The sequence below is a fragment of the Xenopus laevis genome, chromosome 8L (genome assembly GCF_017654675.1).
Source record: "Xenopus laevis strain J_2021 chromosome 8L, Xenopus_laevis_v10.1, whole genome shotgun sequence".
Classification (NCBI taxonomy): domain Eukaryota; kingdom Metazoa; phylum Chordata; class Amphibia; order Anura; family Pipidae; genus Xenopus; species Xenopus laevis.
Genome location: NC_054385.1, coordinates 60,203,230 through 60,225,396, shown reverse-complemented (window position 1 = coordinate 60,225,396; position 22,167 = coordinate 60,203,230). Strand labels below are relative to the sequence as shown.

The following is a 22,167-nucleotide window of genomic DNA, read 5'->3' as shown; positions in this document are numbered from 1 at the left end:
TGATTACGTTTTGGTACTTTTTCCTGGTTTCACAAAACCCTTATATATTATTGAATTGTTTTGTATTTTGCAGATGGTACGACTGATCATTTTTGCCCATCTCCTGTATATATAACTATATATGTACTTACCTACAAAAGTTTTTTTTTTCTCTAGGATATCTTAAAAGGTTTTTTTTTTATCAAGCCAGTAATAATAAGAAAATAATCCCCACTCATTTTTAGGTTATACTGGGGTTGTAGTACAAACACATCTTTGTTATTAGCATGCCACATTGTTTCCAGAAGTATTGATGTGGTATTTTGCATGAAGGATATTTGATTTCATAATGTGTGATACCTAATAATAAACAATGAACTGAAAAAGAACCTGCAAGCACTTGGTCCCACCTGGTTAAGGAAAAGATGTTTATGGACATAACAGTCCTCCCCACAAAGGATATAATTGCTGCATGCAGTCCAGAACTAAAAATCCTCAGATAATGGCTTCTTTCTTTCAGTAAGTTTCACATGCTCTATAAACTTATTAGGTTCTAGGACATGTTCACAAAAACTAATTTTATATTGTAACTACAAGTAGAGAAGTGGAGAATTACTGGGCTGCCTTTTCTGATTATATAAACTGGCAGCAAAAGTCCCTTTCCAGGTGTAGATGCCCTGTAACGGAGTTCTATTAAATGGAGAGAACACTGCCTATTGCAGGGACTTCACAGTACTAAGGGGGTTAAATTCTGAATTTATGGCTGTTAAAACTAAAAAAGCTCAACCAAACCCCCTTGCCTGATTTTGTTTTATTTATTAATAAAATAACTTGAATATATCAGATCAAGAAAAAACCCGATAAAATTGAGAGAAAACCAGAATCGTACAATTTTTTTCAGACTTTTTTCCCTCAATCGCTTGATTTTTTGGGGGTTTTTTCCCAAAAACCCTGAATTTATTGGATTATTGGGTTAAACCCAGCACAGACCACAGTACATTATTTTCCAATCGGGATAGGGACATCTCCCATTAACTTATACATGAGTTTAACATTTGTGAGATGGCGAATTTTCGGATTTGGGCTTTTTGCAGCATCGGTGTGTAACAAATCTCTAAAAATGTTAGGGCTTTTTTTTTCACTAAAAAATTGAGTTTTACCCCAATAAGCTTGACCAGGAAAATTAGAGGCTTGGTAAATAACCCCCTAAATGTCTAATGTGAACAAGACCTATGGCTTTTTCACAGGGGAAAACTCTGGAGAAGAATATACTCCTTTAATGAAGTAATCAAGCATTGACTAAAGCTAAGAAGAGAGCTGTGCAGACACAGTCTTATTTGGAACATTTGTTGAAGCTATGCACCAGTCATTTGTGCTTAACAAATTCATATTGTCTCCTCTTCAGAAATGGAGATACTTCTGCTTCAGAGCTTTTCAATTTTAGCTAACTATGCAGGTACTTAATATGATTCCTCTTGTTTCAATGTAGATGTTGCAAAAAATGGTAGTTTGCTTTGGTGTGTTGGAACAGCATCCCTTTGTGTTGGTGATTAGTGTATTGTAGTGCATTGTGCTTTGGAGATTTTGGTGGATCAGTTCATGGAAGCAGCACAATCACAGAACTCATGGTTGTTCTTAGAAAGAGATAATCTCTCCAGATTAAAATACCGTCAGAGATCAAAGTGCTGTTCCACACAATAGTTGGCCATTAATGACATTGAAACAGCACTAATATGGGCAAAGAATAAAGATAACAGTTTAATAGGCATTATTCAGCCTGTGGCATCAGCACTTACATATATATTGCCTACATAATGGGCATGGCAGCTGTCTGCCCTATACACTTTTAAAGAAAGACATTAAGATTTGCAAGTATTGTAAATAAAAAGTTCATTTCTTAAATGTACCTGTATCTGCAATATTTGATAACTTTCTATGTGTACAACTTGCTGAAATGCTGCCTGAGATGAAGTTCTCAAGGCATGAATGTCATAATAAGTATGTTGCACAGGTATAACAGGAAAAAGCACAACAGTGGTGCTAAAAGAATAATGCTAATAAATAATATCAAATGTCAGAACATTATTAAGGCATTATTTAGTATTTAATAAAAGCCTGTATTTCACTCATAGCTTTCATTTAAAGTATGATTTTGTAGAATTTACATTATGAATTAATTTTACTTTGACCATATATGTACTAAGCTGGAGATGTCAAAGGCCCATCCATCCAGCTGTTGAAGAAGAGTGTCTAGCATATGGAACACAGCAAGAGCGGACTGTAAGTGCACCATCCCTATGCTACGCATTGTTTTTTATTTAAATAAATATTGAATCACATATTTCACAAGAAATGTCTAAACATTAACACTCATCCTTCTAAAATGTAGGAAAATATTTGGATGCTTGCTGGGGTGTCAATTCCATCTTGGAACAGATGATAGGCCCACTTTTCCTCAGGGTGTGGCTGTGATACTCTCTTCCACCTCTCGTTTCTTCCACTCTTAAATTAAGTACTCTATTTAACATACTCTCTAATACAGTCTGCTCTCAAGCTATATAACTCAGCGTACTCTCAAACCTAAATTTCTATCTTAGCTCGTTAAAATCTTGTTTCCTTTACCATATACAGTCATTTTTATATTTTCCAGGGCACTTAATAGGGGGGAAAACATATTTGCACATACACATGCTCAGAACTTTTACTCCTTGTTCAACTTCGAGAAACGTCGAAGAAAGAAAGCCAGCATCAGTGTGTCATGACCCTGGGCATGCATGCGCAGAGGGAAAAAGGAGTGGAAAATGATTTCTCATGCATTTGAAAATAATAGTAGGAAATATGAAAGGGGAGTCACTCTAAAATTTAAAAGTAAGATATTTATGACAAAAAAATAAGCAAACTTCAAAGGGACAAAGGTAACCTTTTTGGTGTACAATCAGTGAAAAAAACCATAATACCTGGGAAAAGAATCCATAGCAATGCATTGAAAGTGTAATGTTAAATCTGGGAATGTACATTTGGGGGTTCTATGTTAAATTGGCCTTTAACTTGATTCAAAGAGAAACTATAGAAAGAAGGGCTAATTTACTACTTGTATAGGCACTAATGGGTAAAAAAGTTAGCCCCTTAGGCTCATATATGGAGAAGTTGCCCCTGTACCATTGGCAGGTGTAATTTGCATCTTCCTCCATTTTTTGTAAATGAGACCAAAAATGTATTGTTCTTATATGGACAGAGCTAACTTTGGTGTAACAGGTGCAGGTGATTTTCAATGTGCATTGTGTGAAAATATTCGTGGTTGTGTATTTGTATTTACTCAAAGCACAGAGGATCTTTGTGAAGATTTTAATATGGGGAGTAAAAAAGTGAAGCTAGATCCCAGGCAGAAGTGTTCTATACATGAGGCCTAAGAAACAGTTGGTCAAAACACCCCTTTCTGTCTACAACTGATGTCCATAGGTTTATGGTACACATTTTAGCTAAAGTAGACCTTGCTATGGTGGTCTGTATGTGGGCTCACAGGCAGATTATTTTCCACATGGTACATGCATGTAAACAGGCATGTAGACTGCCACTGCTTTCTGCTTAAGCACTGCGGAGGTGGTCAAACTATCTGGTGTGCCATACATCCAAGAAATTTAAAGGCTGATTTACTAATGCCAGATACAAGAGATATCTTTCTCTGGTGCAATGAAAGTTCAGATCTCAGTGTCTTGTCTTTCTTGCTCACCATTTATGACATGCATTGGAGGTGTGTTCTGGGGGATGCAGGTCCAACCCATGTGCCTCTCCTTTTGTATGGGTGTAACACTTCAGGGAGTGCGAATAGTTGTGCAAATGAGTGGCAGGTGCAACTAGGAGGTGGCAACTTAATTTTGTTCCTTCTGCTTGCAAATAAAACATTTTGTCTTTTTTTGTAAAAGTTTTTAAGAAAAATAGTGGTTGTAAATATCCATAAACAGAATGTACACGAAAACACTTGCTTCTTTATCCATTTGTTCCCCAATAAATACAAATTCTCAGCTCTTAATGAACCCATTCTCTAAAGCGATCATTCAGATTAAGGATTTTTCTTTTGCTTTTCAGCACATGAAAAGTTGTTGTGTTAAGCACTTCCAACCTCACAGTGGGGAGTTTCCCACAAGGATATAATTTAATGACAATTTAAGATTTGTTTTTCTAGTCTTGGACAAATATTATATTTTGTTAGTAAAACAATTCTCAAAACTATTTTCTCTTAATTAAACCCATGTACATCTTTGAATGTTGAAGGGAGAAAAAGAAAACAAAAGGATTTTTTAAAGAAATACCCAGTATTGAAGAAATATTTCTTATATATGACATTAGCACATTATAATAATAGAAAGAGATGATTGGTAAAGCTTCTATATGTGTGTGTTAAACGGAGTCTAACTCTTATGTATCCAGGAGAAGCAGACAGTAGGGATAAAGGTACATTTACCCAAGAAACCACTAAAATGGGAACGCTGCCATACAATTTTAATTTTAAACTCTCTGAATTAGCTATTCTAAGTGGCTTTGAAACAACCATCCCCTCTACATACAGCAATACACTATGTAATCTCAATATAAAATGTCAGTCCAGGAACCATAGTGCAGACTCCATTCATGAGACTGTCAGTTAGGATTCAGGGTAGATTATGTTATGTCTAATACAATGTGAACAGGACCCAGTCAGAATATATATTTTTTGCATTGCAGTGACATCACCGAATAAAGGTCGATATTCAAAATATGATATTTTTGTAAAGTTTAGTAAATCAGCTATAGTACATGGTACAGTTAAGTAACTGTTGCATATGTGTCTTCAGCTTTTAAAGGGAATGTCATCACAGCGACAAAAATACCTTGGCAAATTCACAGAGGAAGAAGAAGCAGAAAGTGGCGACTGTGACGATGAAGATGATTGTGATGGAGGATCAGGCAAAAATAGCTTGAGGATAAGGAACAAACTGCGTTTTATTCCAGGTAAGACAGACACATCCTGATAGTGTCATGTTAATGGGATCATTTCAAGCCTGATAGTTGATTTCATATACTACAAAACTGGCATCATTCTTTTTTTTTAACCCCTGATAGTATACACAATTGGAGTTTAGGGCCATCTGCAGAAGGAAGAAAGGAAATCCCTTTGTCCTGAATCACCATTTGTTCACATGTTAATTTGTATTGGCTTGTCTTAACCTACAGTATTGGTGTGGAGCCTGAATGGGTCCCCATGTCGTAATGATGGTTCACTATTTCCTTAAAAATGCTGACATTTCTTACTACAACAGCAGTGTGTGTATTGAGAGTTCTTATATGTAAGTTATATAGCTGTATATATAGATCTTTTAACCCTTTAAAATGACAATAAACCTGGGGCAGCTTTATTAAAGTTTAAAGTGAAAATTTAAATTTTCCAAATTGTTTTTGGTCAAAACTCTTATATTCGAATTGTGAATTATCCAAACTCGATTCGAGTTTTAATTATAATTCTGAGATTTATCATACTCTGGCCATTTAAGAAATCAAATTTGACTATTAAACCTAAAACCAGCTGAATTACTGGATAAGTCAACGGAAGAGGTCCAGAGATCAATTTGGTGATGTTTGCAGCCTTCCTGGCATTTTTATTCATTTTTGATATTGTTCAGAAGAGCCCTTCCTTCATATTTAGAATGTTTTAGGAATATGTAGAGTATATGATGCTCTAAAATGAAAGCTTTAAACCAATTTTTAGAGATTTTGTAAAAAGTTTAGAAAACTTTTGCAGTTTGGTTTTGAGTTTGAATTAGAAATACATATTTACTAATATTGGGTTCAGCAAAATGTATATGGTTTTCTGTGGTATTCTTACTGTTGGAGAGGCTTACAAAACACATGCCAGATGCTTATATGACAGTATACACACACTATTTCCTATTTGGGATCCCTACTTTGCAGATACTTTGGAAATAATATACTGTACATAACTGGAAATTAAACTGTTCTGTAGACCCTTGACAATCATTTTAGTATGCTTTATCCTAATAACATGTGGGAGATTAGATACTGTAAGATGAAAGTTTTGAGATGATTTTCAGAAAGTTCATAATTAGCTTTGCAATTTCGAGTAGAAAGACATTCAGCCATTTTGGATTTTTTTAGAATGTGCGCTTTTTAAAAATATATGGTTTTCTTAGTATAACTTTTTCTGTGGCTTCTCCTCACATAAAATGCAGTATATGTGTTGATTTTGCTGAAATGATCACTATTTTCATTTAGGGGTCTATACATGCCGGATGCATTTCAATTCAGAAAAACTGAAAACTCTATTGAAGTGTGAAAAAAGGTTTATCACATGAAAGTCATGGACGAGATTCAAGTTGGGGAGAAGAAACTTTTCTCCATATTCAGTTCCAGTTTTTCCCCATAGACTTCAATAGAGTTTTTAAGTAATAAACAGCGAGTTACATTTTTCTAAATTGAATTGCATCTCAAATTGAATCTCGTCCATGACTTTTTTTTTCACTTTTAAATTGAATATGGCCCATAGTTTAACAATCCTTTGCACACTGGGCATCAAACTGTTCATTCATATGACATTCATATTTAGAATATTTAATCTTTGCATGTAAGGATATGTGAGAAATAAGATATTGTGAATTGCAATTTGCAGAAATATTTATAAGAAAACCTATATACACATATTGGATTCAACAGAATGTGAACTTTCCAAAAAAGTCAGATTTCAATATCAATTTAATATTGACATGTTTGGAAACCCGGGGCTTTCCAAATCAGTTGTATTTTCGCACACATACAAAAATTGATACAGTTTGCCTACATAAATTAAAAATCCTCTGCTAGAGATGCCAAAATTGAGGGCATATTATGTTTAGAAATTGTAAGACACTGAGTGCAACTGTGCAAGTGACAACAATTAACTTAGTATATAGTAATGAACCAGGGTCTTAAGGGTACCAGATGATTTTACTGAAAAAGTTTGAGCTCTAGTACAGGAACAGACAAGCTTTGGCTTTACTCGAAGAACTAAAAGCTGCTCTTATGAAACAGTTGTTGCACCATCCCTCTCTTAGGAACACTTTATAATGTTACACTGATGTGCATTTTTCATTAGTGTCTGTTATTTTGTTTGTGTTTTTTAAGAATCAGTGACAGTTTTACAACATAGCCAAATCCACAGAGCTTTGCTAAGAAAACATGCAGATTTTACTAATTTGCCTCTGCCTTTTATCATAGCTGGGAATTATTCAACGCCAAAGAAATTTGTGTGCAGTAAATTAGATGCATAGTTTCTGCCTCATAGCTAATGTCATAGGACTATTAAACATCGCAGATTCAGATTTCCAAGTTTCAACATCCAGAGATTCTCAAAACAGAGCACTTTTATCAAATTCTATTTGGCTTTTATCTGTGTATCTCTCATTCAGAGTTCAGACAAGTTTCACCCCCTAAATTTTGGCTGAAAGTACCTGTGTGAAAAGATAGAACTGATATAAAATTTATTATTTTAATCTATGGGAGATTCTTCTCGTGTTAAAGCAAATTTCATGGTAGTCTTTGATAAACTGTTCAATAGTATGATGTAGATTAACGTTTTTGTTTTATAGCTCTCAGGTTTGGCATTAAACTACCAGTGGTTGCTAGAGTCACCAACCATAGGAAACCATGAGCTAAATGCCATAATGAAGAACAACCTTTAAAGGAATTGTTCAGTATAAAAATTAAAACCGGGTAAATAGATTGGTTGTGCAAAATAAAAATTTTTTCTAATATAGTTAGTTAGCCAAAAATGTCATGAATAAAGGCTGGAGTGACTGGATGTCTAACATAATAGCCAAAACCCAACTTCCTGCTTTGCAGCTCTCTTGGTTTCCACTGATTGGTTACCAGGCAGTAACCAATCAGTGACTTGAGGGGGGGGCACATGGGTCATATCTGTTGCTTTTGAATCTGAGCTGAATGCTGAGGATCAATTGCAAACTCACTGAACAGATATGTACCATGTGGCTGACTAACCCAGAAGTAGTTTTCTGTTCTGTTATGTTAGACAGTCAGTCACTCCAGCCTTTATACATGACATTTTTGGCTAACTAACTATATTAGAAACATTTTTTATTTTGCACAGCCTATCTATTTATCCAGTTTTTACTTTTACACTGAACTGTTCCTTTAAGAAAAAGTCACAATGAAGGATGTATAGAAGTGGTCCTGAATAGAAATATAAGAAAGATGCATAATAACAATAAAAATGAACCTGCTTCACGTCAGCCAGGGTCCCTGACCATAGTAGCAAGAATAAAAATCATGCCAGGATTTAGGTAAAAAGCGATATATATTATTAAATAAAAGACTGGTAAAAAATTAGCAAGAGATTAAGATTGGCCTTATGTTTTCTTATTTTAGATTGCCTAAACAGAATATTTGTAAGGTAGTAAATATATGCCTATGAGTCACTTTGAAGAGAGACAGAAATTAAAGAAAATACCTACAAACCCCTAAATAATTACAGAAATACATAATGAACAGTTATGTACACTGCATTTTTTCTTCAACATACTACTGGAGAGTAGTATGGTCCATTTTTTAATTTTAATAATTATGGCTTATGCTGAATATACTTTTTGCTTATTGTTTTTATTAAGAAATATCTATGAGAAGCCCTCTGTAAATACAAACCCCTCCCTTCCCAGAGCTGTGGTGATCACCAAGCAAAAATATGATTAGTAAATCACTGAAGGAAGTACATATGTACTCATGTACCACATAATTCTCAAAGCAGCCTATACAAATGGTCTCTGACGCCTACTTGCTTCACCACTTTACTCTTTGTTGAAATAGTTAACACCATTAGACTCGTACCATTTCAAAGAAATACAAAAATAGGTAAATGTAGATTAAAGCTAACTGCTGGAAAGTTCCTACTTCCATGTTTACAGGTTTCAGGTAGTACCTTTAATAGTAATGTAATGTAATCAGGATTTGCATTAAATGGGAAGTATACCCTCTTTACAACATCAGTGCAATGAATTATGCTGGACATACATTTTGCAGATTGTTTTAATCACATAAAAAGCAATGTTTTTTTGTTATTCCTTTAGCCAGGGATCCCCAACCTTTTGAACCTGTGAGCAACATTCAGAAGTAAAAGGAGTTGGGGAGCAACACTAGCATGAAAAATGTTCTTGGGGTACCAAATAAGGGCTCTGATTGGCCATTTAGTAGCCCCTATGTGGATTGTCACCCTACATTGAGGTTCTGTTTGGCAGTACATCTGGTTTTTATACAACCAAAACTTGCCTCCAAGCTAGGAACTCAAAAATTAGTACCTGCTTTGAGGCCACTGGGAGCAACATCCAAGGGGCTGGAGAGCAACATGTTGCTCACGAGCTACTGGTTGGGGACCACTGCCTTTAGCTAAAGAGAGCAAACAGGGAAACTGAAGCTACTCCATGTTTGGTCCTTGCGAGGTATTTTAGTTCAGATAATCCTCCTGCATAATTGACGCCTGTTTATCTGTGCACTGGTAACCTTATCTACCTTGCAAAAATACAGTTAATCCAATTTCCCTTTTGGCCCTGTTTAACTCAAGAAATAACAAAAAAAAACATAGTTATTTTTGTGATTAAAACAGGCAAAATTGGTTCCACTCATACTGACCGTTCATATTTGAATCTAAGACCCACCCTGCTAAGCAATTCAAATATAGGACTGTTTATGAATTACAGAATATGGTTCCAATTATTTTCAAGTTTAAGGCTGTCCTATCTATGTAGAGTATGTTTCCCAGCCAGAACTCAAGTGGAGGTGTACAGAGAAACTGGTGTACATAAAAAAACTGGCATGGCAGCTTCCTCCAAGATCTCACATTTTCCATAACATCAATTTGAATATATTATATATGGCAGGCAACCTTTATTCATGATGTCACTGCTGTGGATCTGCTCTCTGTCACTTCATTGGAGCTGTGTGCCTTCACTCCTCAGAGTAAATGTTCAACCACAGCCCTGGTTTCTTTCTCAAGCCCCTCTTCTTCTCACAGTCCCTTCAGCCTAGCAAGAGGAATTATTTTTGCTGCAAAATCTTAGACTCCACCAATAGGACCTTTAATCAACATCCTCCTCAGCAATAGGAGTCTTCTGTCTTTGCAGCAGCCAGTGTCTAACTTTTTGCTTTAAAAAAAACTTCCCAAGGAATCTCTTTCCAGTTTTGTTTTTAAAGACACACCTCCCCGGCACATCTTTACAGGCAGCACATACCTTGCTCATACAGTAGCACAAAGGAGAAAGTGACAGGGATATTATATTACAATTGTCCAATGCCTAGTAGTAATAATAAATAACTAGTATTTATTTTTGAGGGTATCTTCTGGACAAAATCTGAAGACAAATCAACCAGGTTCACTCTAATAAATGGTCAAAAAGGACATTTGCTTAGGACCCTCTGGGGGCCACTATGACTGTGTTTGCATTACTCCCCCAGTCTTTAAACTGTAAGTCTATGACATGACTCCTTCCATGTCATCAGCTGCCCACGACCTACTAGGCTACACCCCTCGCTCTGATCGAATCTCAATCCCCTCGTCACCCAATACCACTGTTCACAACTCAGGATGGTGAGGGGGCCCACTAATTCAATCTTTGCCCAGGGCCCACCAAGCCTCTAAGTGGCCATGATATCAACTATACAGCATGTGGATTTTTTTTTTTTTACATTCTATTAGTTTAAAGGACTGTGTTATTATACGTGCTGTTCAAATGAATTGTATTCAAACTTGCATTGATCTTACTTCAAATGAGTGACCGTGGTTTTAGTTATGTTACATTACTTTGCTTTTATCTGCAGATTTAGCACTGCAGCACCTTTCAAATATAGGGCCAGATTCAATTCAGTGAGAAAAAGTATCTCATGGTTTATCACGTGAAAAGTAATGAACGAGATTCATTTCGATTCTCTAGATTCTTAAAATTTTTCTCCAAATTCAGTTCCAGTTTTTTTCCCATAGACTTCAATAACATGTCATGTGATAAACCTAGAGAGGAGTATGAAGTGAATTGCATCTCAAATTGAATCTCATCCGTGACTTTTCACTTGATAAACCTTTTTGTTGCTAAATTAAATCTGGCCCATAATGCATTTCCTCCTGCAGATTGTAGAATTGGCTGTACCTTCAGGACACTGGACCTTGTGGCACTGTTACATGAACATCATCTGTTTTCAGATGCACTTTTACAGTCTTAAAGGTTTTCTTTATCTTCTGCTGTATCAAGTTAAACTTTGGAGTCTCAGTTGTTATGACCCAGTAAATATTGTGGACAGGGTACATTTTAATGATTTAAACATACTTGTAAATCCTAAAAGCTTGTAACTTACTATAAACATACAGTATGCTAATGGGTTGTATATGCTAATAAATTCAATATTCTCTTACTATAGTAGAATAGGGAAAAGCTGGAGCCTTTTTGTATTGTATACTGACTGTGTCCCATCTGCAACACATTATTGAGCATCTTGGCTATGGGATAGAAACTGCAATACGCAACCCCTCCCCAGATTATCCACAGATAAGTAGGAAAGCCATAATAAAGAAGTTCCAATTTCACAATTAAATAAATACTGAACACAGTTCAGTAAAGCAAACAATTAATCAAATTATTATCACAGAGCAGAAGATTCTGTATGTTACATTTTCCCACATCACTCGATTGGTTCTTAATAACCTTGTGTTTGACATGTGTTACCTCCAATGGCTGTTTATTGCCTTTACTAGAGCTTTAAACAACACAACCCTTCTCTGTGATATATTATTGTGCTCACAATGATAGCTTGCTTTTTTCCTTTAGTAAATGAGCTGCAGTAGGAAAGATGAAAGCCTTCAAAGAATTCTTTCCAAATAAGCAAGTTCTGGGTTTCTGCAGACGGATCTCCTCTGAGTAGATTTCGAATGTTTTTGGATTTATGGCAAGCTACAAAATCATAATCCAGGAATGTCGGGTTTCCACCCATTTTTTTGTCAAGCTGTGCTATTAGCACACCCTAGCAAGTAGACTGTAATGCTGCAATTTATATGAGCCTGACCTTCTCCGTCAAGCTCAGTTAAAGATCCCCCTATTTCTGTATTTATTTCTGAAATTATGATTATTCTTAATTTTCACCTTGATGCCACTTTCTGGGCTTCTAGGACCCCTGGATTAATTTGTGAATACAGATAAAGAAGCATGGTTGCCACCTCAGCACCTCTTTTCTCTGATAGACATTATACGGTATGTAGTGATAGACATTATAGACATTTTATTTTATAATGTCACACACAGTTTTGCGTAGCAAGGAGATGGTGAAATATTTAGTGTTATGAAATCATTTTGCAAGTTTAACAGTTTGGTTGCTAGTTATGTCTATTAACATGAATCTGAAGTTTACATTTGCCTCTTCTTGTACTGCTTGTAGAAATCTAATCTACATGAATAAGTAAAGGGCAGCCATTGGACTCCCGTGGTTAAGCCTTCTGTAGTTATTGCCGTGTGCTCGTTATTTTGATGCTTATAATATAGTAATATGACATTATGAATTGCAAGGCAAAATATAAATTGACACTGATTTTGTATTTGAAGTATTATTTGCATGTTTTGAACATAGTTAAAAAAGAACAGAACAGTGCTTTGCCAATTAACAAGACAGTATTGGGTACTTAACAGCAAGTTATCTGCCATAACGCTATAAACATTTACATCTATAAATTATAGAAGATAAAAAGTGGAAAATAAAGAAGCATTCCCACCAGTAGAGGACTTTTGCCACTCTAAGCCAACCAGGTGTCTTGTGCTAAGGGCTTGTCAAGATAAACCTTACAGCCCATTGTATTCAAGCAGAAAGCTTACAATGTGGGGTTTGTATAATTTTATAATACAGTCTGATGACTGATTTCTGTACATGGACCCCTCCTTTCTCTAAGGATGACTTAACTTTCAGTAACGCTTGTGTTGCTGGAGAGCTGATTGATAGGCCTTGTCTAAAGAATGTAATAATTACAGTGTAGCATACTTGAAATACCTGGTTTCACTTCCATCATACAAAAAAAAGAAGATTTGAGTATTCTAAACAGATGTCATGGATCGCTCTGGGGCTGAGGGATTTAAGATGATGTAAGATAAACCCATTCTCTCAGGCCCCTGAATTCTTTTCTGGCTGTATTGGAGGATTGCAAACTGAATGGGCTAATATGGTTGTACCTGCTTGGATTTAATATAACTGCATGTTTTACAATCTCCCATTCACTGTAGCAGCACTATACACAAAATAACATTAACACTGCCATTGAAACAATTACAAATTACTTTAAGGGAGAAATAAAGCCCAATTGCATTAACCAGATTCCAAAAAAAGAGATTCATAATCCCTTATACCTGTGCATCAAAAGTAGAGCTACACAGTAGGACTGGCAGTGATGAGTTCTGGCCGCATTACATTCTGTCTGAGGCCCCATAGTGGTGAGTCAATGAATAGGAGATGGTCTTGGATCAGCTTCAATTGCCTGTGCTCCTGTGGCAAGATTACTGAGATGAAGGCATTAAGTGGTGCAATATGTGCCCTCCAACCTGCTACACTGTCAAGCTTTTTCTAAAGTGGCAAGGGTGCTGCTGGCATGAGGCAAGATGAGAAGATGAGAACCTGGATTGCCTGAAAATGTTTTTTATTTCTTGCCTTTAGATCTCCCTTAAAGGAGAAGGAAAGCTACTGAAGCAGTTTATTGCTAATAGATTAGCCACAATAGTGCAAGCTCTAATACTATATTTATTCTGCAGAATGCTTTACCATACCTGAGTAAACCGCTATAGAAGCTCTCTGTTTCTTTAGGATAGCAGCTGCCATATTAGCTTTGTATGGCATCACTTTCTGCCTGAGTCTCTTCCTGCTCACTCATAGCTCTGGCCTCAAATTACAGCAGGGAGGGGAGGAGGGAGGGGGAAAATCGAGAGAGGAGCAAACTGAGCATGCTCAAGCCCTAGCCCTGAAGGTTTATGCTGAAAACAGGAAAGTCTGATACAGAAGCCCATGTGTACACAATAGAATGAATGAAATGCAGTGTTTCTTTTGACAGAGGACTCAGAGCAGCATTACTTTGAGGGTTTACTGGTGTATTTATATAGACCTTTCTGATAAAGCTTACTTAATTTTAGCTTTTCCTTCTCCTTTAAGAAGGATCTCAAAACATTCCCCTTTGTAACAGATATATAAAGTATTTTTTTACATCTTTACGTTAAACAATATTTCCCATAAAAGCACTAGATTTAAATTGTAAGACCACTGGCATAAATAGTCGGCACCACCTTGCTAAAAAAAAAATCATTGGAGGGCCCAGGCACACAACGAGTATAACAATATTGTACAATTATAACTATAGGCAGAACACAGTTCTATCAAATCCTTATTTATTAGGTCTATGTTGAGAATTGTAGCCTATCATCAGTTTCTATGTGAATCCTATGTCAGCCATTAGATTGAATCACTTTCTGACATTAGCAGTTTCTTTTTCATGTGTACTTGTATATTTTTTTGCACTGTTGAACATTATGAAATGCATCCTTATATAGAACTATATGGTAGCTGAGATACAAAAGCAAGCCCTGGAGCTAGAACTTTTAGGTAAATAGTTTCCCCTCTTATCTATGTAGCTGTCAGCTAAACTGTGAGCTGGGAGTCTGTTACAAACTTCTGTTTAAAGCAAACAAGCAAGGAACATATCAGTCACTACAATTATCTTTGCAGGACACCTACAGCCTCAATTGTGGGTATATTTTCCTTGTTGCATAGCTGCTCTGCCTGTACAAGCCAAACACAGACTGTGGAATTTTCTAAATAGCACCCTACTTGTTCCCTAAGAACTATATTGTGAGCCAAATATAGAGTGGGTTTATATTCATACTTTGAGGAACAAAGGTTGCCCTAAATCTCTCTAATCTCAGGAAGGCAAGCAATTTATTTGCGTGAGATAAAGCAGGATTTTTGTCTGATATCGACATTAGCAGAGGCATTCTGAATATGCGTTCTTTAGTAACACTAATACAAAGCCCCATTTTTACCAGCCTGCACCTGCTTCTGATCTGGGAAACCATTGCATAGCCGAGGACTGGGAAGTCCTAACTAACATTGATTATAATAAGGGAATTGATTTGAATTTCATACAATTATGGGAGAGTGGGTCCCATTTTGCATAAGTCTGTCGTTTTTCAGACTAAATACCTGTATCAGCATATCGTGCAATATCAGGGCTAAATTACCATGTTGGGTTATAATTCTCACATAGACATCCACAGCTGCTATTGTGTTTCAGACATTACAGTTGCTAACAGAATTCACATTTGTCTCTAAACACACCTAATCAAGGCAGAAAAATGAGTTATTTTTAATTTTTTACCTTTTGCTATAACATAGCATTTTAGCACAACTCCTCAGAGATAGATCCCTGTTACTAAGAAGCTAGTGACAGCTGTACATGTATTTTATGGAACAGATATAGCCTTGTCATCACCCTCTTTTAGAAGTCATTATATGTGGAAAAAGATCTATTTTTAAAGAATATCATTTAGACCAACAGTGCTTTCAGGAGCCACCACCCCAACATGCAACATATTGGATTGGTTAAAATCTGCACCTGCAATGGGTCTGGACTTGAATATGTCAAATATATGTATTTATTGAGAGCAAAGGCACCAATGTTAATGTGTGCTTTGGTGGAAGAATTGACTTTCTCACTGTGTCATTGGTTAGGAAGAACATTTCCCATTCTCATTTCACTCCACTGACTTCTTATTTGAACTGTAACACTGTCATCACTGTGTCTGGAGAGTCTTACCACTACTGTGGCAAAGGACAAACTTGAATCACTGCACACTGTATGGGGAGCGATTGATTTCCCGGTACCCTTTGCATGGTGTGTCCACCTAGCCTAATTTAGAAACTCAAATGCAAGTGTTCCCACTAGGAACAAAACTGCTACAGGCACAGTCTCCCAAAAGCTTAATAACTCTGTCTAAACCTGTTACAGGAAACACTCCTAGCAAAGTGTCAATAAGGAACTCTAATTTAGCTTGCCACCTCATACTAACAGAAGAAAATCCTATAACTCAAGTCAATTTAAATGATCAATTTATGGCAGCAGAATTACTGGTATCCAAAAATGCCTGTCTTAAGCTGGCCATAGACGCAATCGAATCGAGGATTCGTACGATTTTCGGACCGTGTGTGGAGAGTCCCGACATTTTTCGTCCAGAGGAGATCGGTCATTTGGTTGATCGGACAGGTTAAAAGATTTCTGTCGGCTGCTGATAATATCTCTGCATGTATTGCTGATCGTATGATTTTCAGTGGGAGACTGTCACTAGCTTTTGTTGGACATAACTTTTGTACGATTGCTGTCAGGGCAGAACATCGACTGATCTGTTCTTTTGTACTTTATTTGATTGGAATGGTTAGTGGCTTGTCGGGAGATGGGGAAGTCGATCGTACGATGATTTTAAGTGCACTTTGGGGGGAAGAGGGCACCTCCAGTCAAGCCTCCTCATAGGATTGCTCTTTTCAGGCATAGGACAGATCTACAATCTTCTCCAAAGGGCTTTCCAACTCTCTAGTCCCATAGCCAGCTCACCTGGCTCTGAATCTTTATCCTACTCCTTCAGGCTTGTTTTGTCAGACTTTCCAGCCCCAGCCTATTTTTGGTGGCTGCCAGACTGCTGTGCAACATCCTGACGCGCTTCCAGCATATGACTCTGGTATTAGGCTCAGGAACCAGAACAAAATGGAGCCACCCATAGGGAAACAGGTTCATAACATGCCCTACTTTAGTAAACTAGTGCAATGTTTCTAGGTCTAGAGGTCCTTAGCAAGCAAACAGAAAGCAGCATTTACTGGCCATGCTATTATAACAAAAAGAAAACAAAAAAGAAAATCTGACTAGACATGGAGCAAATTTTGCACTTGTTATTACATAGCCCCACTAAGAAAGCTTTGTCTAATACTAGCCAAATACCAGATGATGCGCCAGTATCAACACATTTACTAAGTTACATTTGATGGTTATCCATGGGGTTCCTCTATTCTGTCATCACTATTCTAAGCGATGACATAAAGAAAAAGCTTTTTTCACATTTTACCTTATATATCTTGCAGCCAATAGGGCTGGGTAGACCTTGGAGCATTCATTCATCTCACACTTGAGAAAGGGCCAGGTGCCCGAAACATGTTGTGTGGTAATGGAATAAAAAGAGCCTAATTGCAGTTATGCTGCGTTTGTGAGTGTTTCCAACTGCTACTATAAATTGAATGTATAAGGGATGCCAGAGGCGGAGCACCCAAGGAATCACCACAAGAATTGTTTGAATTAACGCTAATCAGTGTAAAAAGCCTTTTTGGAGCATTCATTCATTGCACTATGCAGAAGGAAGGAAGGGCCCTGAAGTACATTATGGAGACCCCTTGTGCCCCTTCAGTGTTCTGCAACTACTATTAGTACTAATTCAGTCAGCTGAATAGACACTCCAGTGTCCCTGCTTACCATTGCATGGCCTGTGGCAATGGCCCTGTACCACATTGCTCTTCAGAACTATTTTGACTATAAAGATTAACTGTAATGCTCATTAGTTTATATTCAGCTGTATATGTGGAGCAGTTTCCAGCCCCTTCCACCCATTCTCTGGTGTAATGATAATTCTATTTTTCATTGTACTTGTCAAGTAAAATATTTTTCAAACCCTGGAAGCTTTTAGATTTGGTAAAGATATTAAACATTCTTTTTCTTTCTTCCATGCTTATTACATAAACATTATTTTTCTTAAATTTCCCATTCTTACATCTCATGTTATATGTGCTTTGTAACATGTGCTATCAATTACTTCTTTCGAAAACAATGTGACCAGGCGTGATTTCTCAGTAAAGGAATGTACTGTCTTTTTTCCAACAATACTGTTAAATCAAACAACTTGAAAGCAAGATCATGTGCTGTTTCTGCCATTTTGTATTTATCCGCAGGAAGACAGATATTCTTTGTAGAAATTGCACAACCCTCAAGGGTGTAAATAGATGGGGTGAAGAGGTCACTACAACACCAGGGCCCCAGGAGAAAAGGGCAACACAAGAGCAGAGTTAGTGATAAGGGAAAAAAGGTGTAACAGAGCTTATTAGTGACCACATTATGAGGGCTACAAAAATAGATCCTGCATAAATCTCTACACTAGGTCACTGCTGCACAGAAACTCAAGCCTGTCCAACTTCAGACTCATTGGCTCATCCGGTGTTGTTTTTCAGGCCACTGAGAATGATTTTTATATTAGCAAAACCTTCTGTGAAATACTGTTAAATAACTATTATAAACAATTTGCAATTTTGACTATTGCCCCAAATATTGTTTAATTACATAGTAATTCTGTTTTAAAAAGACACATGTCCATCAAGTTTAAGCTTTTTGTCTAAAGCTGGCCATAATTAGGCAGATTATAGCTGCTGATTCACCTTCTTCAGTCCACTCCTATGGGGCCACCTGCCCCAGGTACCCACCCCACGGCCTGTATACTATTGTTGTGATTAAGGGTTGCCACCTGTCTGGTTTGGAACTGGATAGCCCCTTTATCGGAAGTGATGCCCGGGTCAAAACTGCCTGGCCAATTTTCCAATTTTTGCGATAGACCAATCTCAATTGGCAGGTCATAGCCCCGCAATGTTACCACCCACTTCACCAAAGTCACCACCCGTCCCCGTGACGCCACCATACCGCCCCTGCTACATCACCGCCTTGCCTGGAGTTAGCAGTGGGGAAAGATGGCAACCCTATTGTGATCCAAATCTTTGGCCCTAGGGCCTAGATTGGATCAGGCTGATATAGCCCATCTCAAGGTGGGCATATTATGAAAAGAATGCCGAACAAATAGATCTTTTAATGTATGGCCAGCTTAAATGAAGCTTGCTTAACTCCTAGTTGATCTAGAGGAAGAACTACCTTAATCAACTGAACTGGCAGGAAGCTATTAAAGCAAAATCAAGCAAAGCAGAATTCAAACTGCTGTTTAAAAAGACGTGGTTGCTTTATTTTCATTTATTGACTCCACTAATAAAGATCAGATATTAAAAAAGCTTTATATTTAAACAGATATGTTTGACTTAATCTTATCTAATCCAACCAAGCGAGTGTTCTTCAGAAAATAATGGTTCATTATTTTCATTTTCTCTTCATCCACTGGATTTAACTCTCAAAAGCAGCCCCGTAGTAGATGTTGCAGATTCCAATAAATAACAGAGTTTATGGTTTAAGCTGGCCATAGATGTAAAGATCTTTAAAAGATCTTTTCTTTATCACGAGACCACGGTTATCTCGAAACGATTGTTTAAATGTACGATGTGTCCACCAACTAAAAAGACCATTTCAGGCGATATTGCCAGGAAAACTGAAGGGGAGCTGCCTGCTTGGCCCTGCAAACATAGGTAGATTGCCCTGGAACCGATCAATTTTCTGACAGATGTCAGATGAACAATCGTAAAATGTATGATCGTTCGAATCCCACTAACCGCGATAATTTGATGGATTGGTCGGATTTCGCTAAAATCGGTCGTTCTGCAAAGAAAAATCTTTGCATCTATGGGGACCTTTAGTGTGAGATTTGTTGCAATACAGTACAATATTTTGGGCAATCCCATGAAAATGGGAAAATAATTATCCCAATAATGTATGTATATATATATATATATATATATATATATATATATATATATATATATATATATATATTGTTATTTAAATATTTATGAGTGAGCCCCTTGTTATTATCCAGAATAATTACATACAGTACTGAGTTTGCTGAGTGCTAAATGCTGAGGTGTAAAAATTCCCCTGTTGCTTGTAGATGCTCAACAGAAGCTATTCTATTAAAGGAAAACTATACCCCCAAAATGAATACTTAAGCAACGGATAGTTTATATCAAATTGAATGACATATTAAAGAATCTTACCAAACTGGAAGATATATTTACATAAATATTGCCCTTTTACATCTCTTGCCTTGAACCACCATTTCATGACTCTATCTGTGCTGCCTCAGAGATCACCTGACCAGAAATACTACAAAACTAACTGTAACAGGAAGAAGTGAGGAAGCAAAAGGCTGTATTCTGTCTGTTAATTGGCTCATGTGACCTTACATGTGGTTTGTATGTGTGCACAGTGAATCGTACGATCTCAGGGGGCGGCCCTTATTTTTTAAAATGGCAATTTTCTATTTATGATTACCCAATGGCACATACTACTAAAAAAGTATATTATTATGATAATGGTTCATTTACATGAAGCAGGGTTTTACACATGAACTGTTTTACTCAGTATCTTTTAATAGAGACCTACATTGTTTGGGGGGTATAGTTTTCCTTTAAATCATTCAAATCTATTGAATATCCACTACAACTTTTAACCTTTTTTTTGGATTTAAATCACAATGACAGTTTCCTTTTGACATCCCAGTTTTTGCCCTTATATTTCCACTAAATAAGCCACATACTTTGTAGCAAAAAGCTTTTCTTGTTTATAAAATATATCCTGGGTGTTTATTGCACTAAGTTTATTTGTTACACCATGGTGTTATTTATAAGGTGATGTTTCCTGAGATTTCCTGTTTTGTATGAAACAGTTTTCTTTAAAAAAAAATTCTTGCAAACTTGTAAACAGGACCATGAGCCTACAGCCACCAGATATATTTTAATATAAGGTTTTACCATATATTCTGCTGACAACCACCAATTATTATAGCAGAAGAAAGTGCTTGAATTACAATTTAGAAACATATTATATATTTGTATTTATTCCAGTTATAGAATATCATGGTGATATGATTATATAAACAGAGCATTGCCGTAAATGGACTGAAGTGTAATAATTAAAGAGATTATATAAATCTGAATAGAATGGCCAATTGTAATCAACTTTTCAACTGGTCTTCGTTAAATATTTTTTTTTAGTTTTTGAATTATTTGCCTTCTTCTTCTGACTCTTTCCTGTTCTCGAATTTAAAAAAAACAAATGTTATATGTTCTATTTGGGTCCTCGCCTTTTCATATTCCAGTCTCTTATTTAAATCAGTGCCTTGTTGCTAGGGCAGTTTGGACCCTAGAAACCAGATTGCTGAAATTGCAAACTGGAGAGCTGCCGAATTAAAAAAGCTAAATAACTCAAAAACCACAAATAATAAAAAATGAAAAGCAATTGCAAATTGTCTCAGAATATCACTCTCTACATCATACTAAAAGTTAACTCAGAGGTGATCAACCCCTTTAATGCTAGCATCAAGTAGAAACTAATGTTTTATGGAGGAAAAGTAAATCAGTCTAAAATAATTACGACCTTATAGAAAAAGGCAGGGACTCATTTTGGAGCTTTTGGTTTACAGGTGCGTGGATATAATATATAATAGCAATGTATTCACAAAAGGGGTAGGCACTAATGGAATCCAAAAAATGAAACAAGTAGAAATAAACTTTATCACTGGGTAGAACATCTGCCTTGCAGCCTTGGGGTCCTGAGTTTGATTCTGCCCTGGGCACTATCTGCAAGGAGTTTTTATGTTCTCCACCTGTCTGTGTGGGTTTCTTCCAGGTACTTTAGTTTCCTCCCACACGCTAAAAACATACAGACAAGATCTTCCATTTGGAGAGAAGAGGAAATATATCCAACCAAATTGTTTTCCTCCATCATAAAATCAGACTTAGTACCATAATGTAGATGCTGAAATATTTATACAAGCAATAGAATAAGCCACTTTTTTCTGTCTTTTATTCTCATGGCAAGCAAATTTAGAGAAGATAGTTCATTTTTCCCTCCCTATAGAATTTTGCATGTGTATATAAATAGGTGTGAAATCTTAGTAGGAGACTGTGATTTCCCTCACAATTGATTCAGTTTATGTAATGCAAACATACTGACTCCAGGAATTCGTTTTGAGAGCAGACAGAACACTGTGACAGCTAATAACTAGATTCCTGTTTCTCTGAGATATGACTCAATAGCAGATGTACTCAATTTACATTTCAGCTTAATACCTTTGTTTATAAAACAGGTTTCTTTTCAGAACAAATGTGTCAAACCAGATGTTTCTGATTTTACAAATATTTGGGAAATTCATAAACATTTTCTAAATGCCAAAGGCTTTT

At 36.5% G+C, this 22,167-nt stretch overlaps 1 protein-coding gene across 1 annotated transcript in view; it reads left to right on the top strand.

The window, feature by feature from the left end:
* The window catches only part of gpc3.L (glypican 3 L homeolog), a 227,096-nt gene that overhangs the window by 170,046 nt on the left and 34,883 nt on the right, over positions 1-22,167 (top strand). Inside the window, exon 7 of the mRNA XM_018230004.2 lies at positions 4,812-4,968. Within this exon, the coding sequence (XP_018085493.1) occupies positions 4,812-4,968 (157 nt within the window). The remainder of the gene's footprint in view (positions 1-4,811; positions 4,969-22,167) is intronic.